Source organism: Solanum verrucosum, unplaced genomic scaffold, assembly GCF_900185275.1.
Source record: "Solanum verrucosum unplaced genomic scaffold, falcon-dt-bn FXZP01000196.1, whole genome shotgun sequence".
Lineage (NCBI taxonomy): Eukaryota > Viridiplantae > Streptophyta > Magnoliopsida > Solanales > Solanaceae > Solanum > Solanum verrucosum.
The window spans coordinates 2,011,880-2,021,638 of record NW_026020420.1 but is presented as its reverse complement, the minus strand read 5'-3'; the positions used below and the strand labels follow the sequence as shown (position 1 = coordinate 2,021,638).

Genomic DNA, 9,759 nt, shown 5'->3' with positions numbered 1-9,759 from the left:
AATGCCATTACAAAAGAACAAATTGTATCTTCATTACAAATCAAAATCAAGAAGTTGAGTTCCTATCTCTCAACATATTGACCCCCATAACTTCTCTAAATCATTACACAACTCTCTTTCTCTACCTATAACTATAGAAGTATGATCTGCATTATCAACAATTTTCACCTCTGCATTTGGCACTTTCATCTTTATATTGTTGCCACTTTCCATTGGCACTACTTGATCCCTACTACCTTGAATAACATTGATTTTCACCTTGGCTATATTCAAAGTTTCCAAGTATTTATCCATAAACTTTGCTCCACCACATAATACATTATGCATTGTGTGCCAAGCTGAATGATGAGTGTGCCTAGTCAAGTCAATTGCCATAAAATGTAGGTTCCTGAAATCAGTAGATCGTAAGTATAGTCACGTCAACAACTCATTGTGTCCCCTCCCCCCCGAAAATGTATGTAGGCTATCATATCTTCACATGTATAAGTATAGTCACGTCAACAACTCACTTTACATATTATCGAAGTGAAACAACTTACAAACAAAAACAAGAACTTATTTCTTCTCCAACTTAATACCCGATGTCTTTTACCATGTGGCTTATTGTTATGCATTTTCTTAAGTAAGTCGGAAATGAGCTTTCTTAAAGTGGTGCCGCGTGGATTATACATGTGAAATTAACCTGAAAGAACATATAAAAAGTAGTTGTAGAAAGTGTTACTGCCTTACCTATTCCAAGTGAGTAACTTGAGGATTCCTTCCCAAACTCTGTGGTTTTTGCAGATGATGTAACATACACATCTACCCAAGTGTTCATACCAAGACATAAATGATGAACCAAATAACAAAGGTGGCCACAATCTTCTTGCTGCAAGTCTGTTAAGTGCTGTTAAACTAACATCCTCCTTTGTTGAAGTGACATAAGGCTGAAAAAGTTCAAGCACAGAAAGAAACGAAGACCATTAGCAAGAACAAACAACAACAACATACTCAGTGTAATCTCATATGCGGGATCATGAGAGGATTAACTGTACGCAGACCATACCCCTACCTTGTAAAGGTAGAAAAACTTCTAAAATTTGCTTATTTTGAAAACCGAGTTTTTTTTGGTCAGAATTTGGTTATCAGAAAAGTACTTTTAGGTAGTAACTTGTTTGTGTTTGGCTATTAGAAACACTCTTTCCCAAATACTAGAGAAGCATTTTGTGTTTGACTGAGGTTCCCAAAGGTTTTTTGGGGAGAACAACTTTTTCAGCTTCTGATTTTGTACTTTACTATTATAACAACAACATACTTGGTGTAATCCTACTAAGTCAGGTTTGGGGATGGTAGAATGTAAGCGGACCTTTCCCCTACCTTGAGAGTTGAGGGTAGAGAGGTTGTTTCTGATAAACCTAGGCTCGAGAAAAAACAGTTCAAAGCAGATCAATGAAGAAGTCACGACAAAAAACCATATAAAAAAACATCATAAGTTGTACTTACTGGTGCTATCAAGGTGATTGATCTGACAGAATGAGAATGTTTTGCAGCTAAAGCTAATGCCACTACACATCCCATTGAATGTGCAACGATATGAAATGAATTCAACTCAAATGGTTGAATCACTGAACTCTCAATCATTTCAACATGATCTTTAACTGTGTATAAGCAATTGTTTGGTTTTGGACTTTTTCCAAATCCCAATAGGTCAACTGCTAACAATCTGTATTTCTGCATTGTATCTTCAGATAGATAGGGAAAAATTGTCTCTGTCCAGAATGTGGATGATGAGAGAAAACCATGTAAAAATACTATATTTTCTGCTCTCTTGCCTTTGAAATCCTCTAAGTTAACTGCAAAATTTGTAAGTCTAAACATTAGTGCTTATCAATGGGAAGGGGTCAAATTTATTTCTATTTTTGTCTGAATAATAGGTATAGTGATTTTGACCAAATATTTTGATACGTCAATACACTATTCATGACAAAGAATATGAGTATATAAATGTATACTATATATGTATTTCCTTCATTGAAATATTTCCTTTTTTATACAATGTGTTATTAAGCTTTGGATTATAACATTAAAAAAGAGTTGAGGGTGAAAATCACATACTTGAACTATTGTTTTTTCATCAGTTTCACACTCCAACTATCCGTCATTCTTTTTTTCTACTTTTAGTATCAGCATCTACATTTTAAAAACTTAAAATCCACTATTCAGTTGTTTCATTTTCCTACCTAAACTATCATCATCGTTAAAGCAAGAAAAGGAAAAGTGAACAATTGATAGTTTAAGTGTATTTTTTTTAGGAGTACTTAGTAATAATTAACATAAAAATCATATTAGCGCTCTATAGCTACAGTTTTACTATGCATATGATTTGTAAATCGTAGCGACTTGTATAAATCGGGGCAATTTGTATAAATCGGGAGTCTGTGTTTATGAAAATTGTGTTTGTATATGTATATGTTTTTTGTGTTAGGCAAGAGTGGCGAGCGAGATTAGGAGAGAGAGAGGATAGAGGCGAGCGAGGGCAGAGAGTGGAGAGATGTGAATTGTATATGTATATCGGTTAGATAATTGTAGATATGTAACTATTATTATGTATATGTATCAATGATTGTGTTTGTGTATCTAGCATAAAATTTGAATTTGTATACAATTGAATCGAGTAAAAACATTTGTAATTGTATATCAAATCTCTCTCGCTTTATACAAACACAAATTGTATGTACAATTTGTGTTTGTAGAAAGCGAGAGAGAAAGAAAAAAGAGAACCGGGCAGGGAAAGATTTGTATTAGTATAATTATAAGTGGATAGGACGGATATATATGCAGTCTATCTCGCTTTATACAAACACAAACACAATTTATACATTTGTGTTTGTATAAAAGTGAGAGAGGCGAGGGAGAGAATTGAGAAAGGAGAGTGAAATTCAGGGAGATAAGCGAGAATGGCAATGTGTTTGCTACGAATTAGAATTAAATGAAACTGTATCTATAACATTTATTTTGAATTAATAGGTTGTTATAATGCACAATTTTTCCTTTTTTAATACATAAACCGTCATAGTTCACTATCTTTCAGGCAGGAAAAAAGGAAAAATAAACAACCGATAATTTAAGTGTGTTTAAATATATAAATAGTGATAATTCACGTAGTAAGAGGGAACAAACTAATAGTTCAAGTATGAAACTCGCGAATATGAAATGTACCTTGGTGAATTTCTTTGACAACAACATGAAGCTTCAATTCCCCTGCAATATTACTCATCCATGAAACACAATTCTCACAAGAACAATCAGACCATCTCACATTTTCATTCAATTTTCTCCGACTAGTAACATTCCGGCGAAATCCAATTCCCCGGAATAAATTTCTCCGTTTATAAAGAGTATTCGACAATTCATTATCACTATCACTTTTTTCTTCTTCTTCTTCTTCTTCTTCATTTTCTATGGAACAGTAACAACCCGAACTTTTACCTTCGATGAATTCATCAATCAATTTGAAGAAAACGCAGAAAATAGCATCGAGCAAATCGAGAAATAAGAAAACTACTGCACTCGCTGATGAAATGAGAATCTCTGATAAAATTTGTAGCCATTTTTGTGAGAAATTTACAGAGATTTTCTGCATATTTTGGGGATTTAGGGCTTCGTTTTTTCAAATCTCCTTTGTGTTTTTGCTCAATTTCGTTTGCATGCGTTTTGGAATTTTACAGCAAAAAGGATGAGGTTCTATATCTTTCCATCTTTCTCCTAGCGTATTTCGGAAGGATAAGTAATGTATACATTATCTTTCTTAGAGCGTATTTAGGATTTCGAAAGAATGAGTGATGTATAAATTATCTTTCCATCTTTCAAGAGCGTATTTGGAATTTCAGAAGGATGAGTGATGTATAAATTTTATCCACCTTTATCTTCTTTAACACAGAATCGTCAAATTTTAAAAATTATAGGTCCAATATATATAATGCTAGTACTACTAGTTTTAAATTTTAATATACACATTTAATTTAATTATATAAAAATTTACAATGCTATTTTTTTTTTTAGGAACTTCCAATGTAACACACTTGAAAATTTTGAAAGATTAAAGTAAAAAACAAAAGAAAAATTGATTGAAACGCCAAAAGTGTTACCGGTAACAACTTGAAGGAGTATTACTCTTATTTAGAAATGGGAGTTTGGAGGACCAACATTGCACTAAAGAGTTGGACTAAAAGCTATAGAAATTGTACATTGAGGCCCACCAAAAAGATGAACTAAAGTAACTTCATCTACTTCTACTTTTTCTACACATATTTTTCTTAAATAAAATAATTATTGCCTCCATTTTTATTTTTATTTTTAACATTTAACTTTAATTTTAAAAGATTGGAAATTTTATGTTAAAAATTTAAATAATAGAAAAAATGATTTATTTAACTTTTATCATCATCAATACTACTAATTTATTTGACGTTTTTTCTTAATCTTCATCTCATCATTAATGTTATTTATATAATTTTCTTAAATCACTTATTTTTTCTTTTTTAACTCTTTTATATATATAAAAGTTGGATATGTAAATGATGATGTGACATTTCTTAGAAGCTAAGATTACTATTTATCTAATTTCTCCAAATTTTAAAAAAAAATTGAAGATATCATACGCAAATTTATGGTCAAACTTAAACTATTTGATTCTCGAGAAATAAAAAGTCTCACATAAAATGGGACAGACGAAGGATAACTCTCAATTAAATTTATTTCACTTTTTATTTTCCGTTTTTAACATAATTTTTCAAGTTGGATTTCTAGGAATTCTATAGTAGACCCATTTAAATTTTACTTTTTTGTTTTAAATTAGAGAACTTGGCCGCACTTCGCGCGATCATTTAAATTAAATATTTTTTATTAATTTTATATTTACTCTATTGTTTAATCGTAATATTATTATTTGTTTTAATAATATGAAGATTGTGGAAAAAAATAAAGCTTCACAAATTTTACATCTATTAAATGAGGAAGAATATATTTTTTATCAAATAAGTTAAAATATATTTGCTAATAACAAATTCTTCCATTGCATGAAGTTGATCCTTTAATATATAATATATATTTAGGTCTACCATTTTCCTTAAATGTCTAAGAAATATCACATAATGTCAAATAACACTGTAATACTCCCTCTGTCCCTAATTACTTGTCCACTTTTAAATTGACACATTTATTAAGAAATCAATTAATGACATAATGAGTTTATCATTTTACCCCTATTAATTATGAAGTAGATGAAAAGTTCTGCAATTTTCAAAGTAATTAGTCATTTAATTGAGGGTATAATAGGTAAAAAAATATTCTTTCTTGATTTGTCAAAATGGACAAGTAATTAGGGACAGAGTGAGTACTAAACAAATGCATCAACAAATGAAATTTATATTAAAAATATATTGAATAATGACGTAATGATACCTTAATAGAATTTCCTATCCATTTTAAAAAAAAAAACCTTCACCCTTTCAATTTCGTTATATCTTCTTATTTAGTAGAAGAATCATCATTTATTATATTCTACTCCACCTTAATTTGTACCATCAGAGTTTTAAGAATAAACATTAAATTTTAAATCGAAATAAAAAATCATTGAAAAATGACAGAAAAAATAATAATAGTATATGAAAATTAAAATAAGGTGCAAGAAAAGCCTTTTCACGATAATTTTTTCAAATATATTGATAACAATTAAAATGAAGCTGTTATTTTATCTTTAAAATTAAGTTTGATTGAATTGAATTAGTACAATGAGAAAAAATATTAAACTAATAACTTTTTAATGTTATTAAATGCATTTTATTTTTAATTGAGTAGTAGATTAAAAGTTCCGAATTAGGATATTAAAATAATATCTTACTCTCTCCTTAATTATTATGGTATTGCAAACATTTATTTTCCTTAAATCGTGATTCATTTTCCATTTACAGTTATATCCAATTAATTTCTAATGTATTGAATGTGGTTATGGGATATTGAAATAATATCTTTATCTTTCCTTAATCATAATAAAATTATAATTTAACATTTATTTTTCTGAAATGATAATTTTGTTTTAATTCCTAGAACATATTGTTTACTCTATTGAATGTAGTTATAATAAAACATATTGTATTTAGTATGACAAAAGAACTCAAAAATTGGAGAAATTAGATAAATAATAATCTTAGCTTCTAAGAAATGTCACATCATCATTTACATATCCAACTTTTATATATAAAAGAGTTAAAAAAGAAAAAATAAGTGATTTAAGAAAATTATATAAATAACATTAATGATGAGATGAAGATTAAGAAAAAAACGTCAAAAAAATTAGTACTATTGATGATGATAAAAGTTAAATAAATCATTTTTTCTATTATTAAAATTTTTAACATAAAATTTCCAATCTTTTAAAATTAAAAATAAATGTTAAAAAAAAAAATCGAGGCAATAATTATTTTAAAGAAAAATATAACCAAAATTGTCAAAAAAAATTGATAAAAATAAATAACTATCTATTAGTAAGAATGGTGTCACTACATTTTCTATTTTAACTTTATTGTTACGTATGGATAGAAACTTTTAGAAAAAGAAATGATCCAAAAATTTAAAAATAATGATTCCTTAAATGGTGATTCCTTTTCCATCTACAACTTTTCAATTAATTTTTAATGTATTATATATGGTTATGGATATTGGAATAATAATTTTATCTTTCCTTAATCATAATAAATTATATTTTAACCTTTGTTTTTGTGAAATGATAATTTTCTTTTCATTCGTACAACATATTGATTAATATATTAAATATAATTATAATAAAACATGTTGTATTTAGTATGACAAAAGAATTCAAAAATTTTAAAAATTAAATAAATAGTAATCCTAACTTCTAAGAAATGTCACAAATATATATATATATATATATATATATATATATATATATATATATATATCTAAGAAAATGATATAAATTACATTAATGATGAAATGAAGATTAAGAAAAGAAGTAAAACAAATTAATAATAATATTGATGATGATAGGAGTTAAATAAATCATTTTTTATATTTTGTAAATTTTCAATATAAATTTTTCAGTCTTTTAAAATTAGAAAATGCTAAAAAAATAAAACTAAAACTAAAAATCGAGGCAACAATTATTTTAAGGCAAAAATAACAAAAAATGTCAGAAACATTGATAAGAATAAATAAGTATCTATTGCTAAGAAGGTGTCACCCCACATTTTCTATTTTAGCTTTATTATTACATATAGATAGAAACTTTAAGATGAAGAATGATCCAAAAATTTTAAAAATAACAAATCAATTATGTAAAAATACATGTGTAATTCTTATAAAGTTATAATAACTAATTTCTTCAAATAAATAATTAAATGAAAGAAAAAAAAGTAATTAAGAAAATAATATAAATAACACTAATTATGAGATTAATAGCATTGATGAGGAAAGCAACTAAATATGATCATCTTTTTAAATTCTTTTTTAAGAAAATATATATAAACTTTAATTAAAGATAAATAAGAAAAAAAAACTTTAATTAAAGATACAAAAAATCAAGACAAAATAAAAGAAGAAAGAAATTAGAAGAATAATGAGGTTGAAAGAAATAATATCTAATTTTCTCTCTTTTCAAATCACAAAATAAATTTTTGCTTGTTCTCCTCCTAATTTGATACGAATTCCATAAATAGAATGATTTTTTCTCCAAATAATTTTTCTTACCCTTTGAAACACTAATCTACCTTCTTATAAATTTCTCAACCACAATGAATTTTCTCTCCTTGTAGGAGGAATAAACATTTTTTCAAAAAGTCTTTTATTTTGAAAAGAATTTTTTGTTACATAATCTCTTTCTTTACATCAATGTCTTCACAAGAATCATGAGATATTCTCTCTTTCTCTTTTGTTAAAAAAATCACATGACCTAGAAATTTGATGGACATCTTAGCGACAGAAGTTGATACCATATATTGATCATTATCGTCAGAAGAAGAAGAAGAGCCAAAGTGAAGAAATTTGTTCTTATTTGTTACAAATGCTTAACTATTTTTTATTTATTTTATAGGCTAAATAATTATAAACAGTTATAAAAAATGAATAGTTTTTATCTTTTCATCTTCCATTTTCATTTACTTAAATCTATATTAGTGTAATGGATGTTATAAAGGGCATAACTAATCGGGTATGACATAAATACTTTTTTTTTAAAATACAAATAAAAAATACAAAACAAAGATAAAATGTCAAAAAAAGGAAAAAAAAGATGAATAAAAATACTGTCATAGAGAGATGCCACATCAAATTGTCAATATTCAGCTTTATATATACATATATAGGTTCATGCCCTTAGATGTTATTTTATTACTTTAGCTGGCATCGACATTTTTTATCTGATATCTACTTTGGAACATTTTATAATGTGGCATAGGCTGACAATTGAGATCATAAATTTAAAATAATAAAATTTAATTTATTATAATACTAATATCAATATCATAAAGATATATATATATATATATATATATATATATATATATATATATATCATTTTAAAAAAATATAAAAATTATTATAAATTGTAATAATTAACCGCTTTATTTTTTTAAAATCATATAACTAATTTGATTTACACTCCAAAATTCATAAGTGTCACATAATTTACACATTAATTCTTCATTACTTAATATATGTAATTATATCAATGACATATAAATTGAAATAAAAAAATTACATATTTTATTTGAAAATCACGTAATAGTACTATAAGGTATAATAATTAACAACTTAACATATTTTAAAATTTTAGTTGACTCTCCGAATTCCATATGTCTCATGTAATTGAGACAGAGAAAAACATATATTGGTTTAAAATTAATAAAAATATTATAAATTATAATAATTAACAACTTAAAATTTATAAAAAAATCCTTTAAAAAAATTTAGTTGGCTCTCCAAATTCAATCGGTATTACAATAATTAAAACATAGAAATTAACATAGATTGGACTCCTGCTGACATTTATGTTTTCTTTTTCTAAATTTTTTTTTTTATACTTTATATAAATAATTTTTTAATGTAAAAAGTATTATAAATCATAATAATTAATAACTTAAAATATTTCAAAACATATAAAAAGTTTTTGTTAACTTTCAAAATTTCATCTATACCGCATAAATTGGGAGAAATATAGATATATAGATATTTTAAGTTGCTAATTATTGTGAGTTATAGTACGTTTTATGTAATTTTCATATATATTACTCGCTTTGTCCTGATTTATGTTATACAAATGAAATTTCAAAATTCAATGAATTTTTTATAAGTTTTTTTTTATATTAACTTGTTAATTATTGTGATTTATAATATATTTACGTAAAACACTCTAAATAAAAATAATTAGCAACTTAAAATATATAAAAACATACTAAAAAATTGATTAACTTCAAATTTCATATGTACCACATAAATTAAAACAGAAACAGTAACATATATTGGGCGCCGTGCTGGCACGGGGTCCCATATCTAGTTATTAAAAAAAAAGATAGTTATAGGATTTAAATTTCTATCTTTGGTTAGAGAGATGCACCGAATCATCATCTTATTATTATATGCTACTTTTAATGTGGATTCATACCTCTATATTTAAATATTTTTTTTTAAAATATAACACTACTATGTATATGATCTAGAGAAAGGGGCATGGGTTCACGTGAACCCACTGAACCCCTCTAAATA

At 26.1% G+C, this 9,759-nt stretch overlaps 1 protein-coding gene across 1 annotated transcript; it reads right to left on the bottom strand.

The window, feature by feature from the left end:
• Nucleotides 1-3,657, bottom strand: LOC125840937 (probable lysophospholipase BODYGUARD 4). Its single transcript, XM_049519919.1, has 4 exons — nt 3,199-3,657; nt 1,483-1,832; nt 730-926; nt 1-388 (listed from the first exon to the last, which is right to left on the bottom strand). Exons 1-4 carry the CDS (start codon nt 3,620-3,622, stop codon nt 70-72), a joined length of 1,290 nt encoding a protein of 429 aa, XP_049375876.1. The 5' UTR covers nt 3,623-3,657; the 3' UTR covers nt 1-69.
• Nucleotides 3,658-9,759: the final 6,102 nt, after the last annotated feature.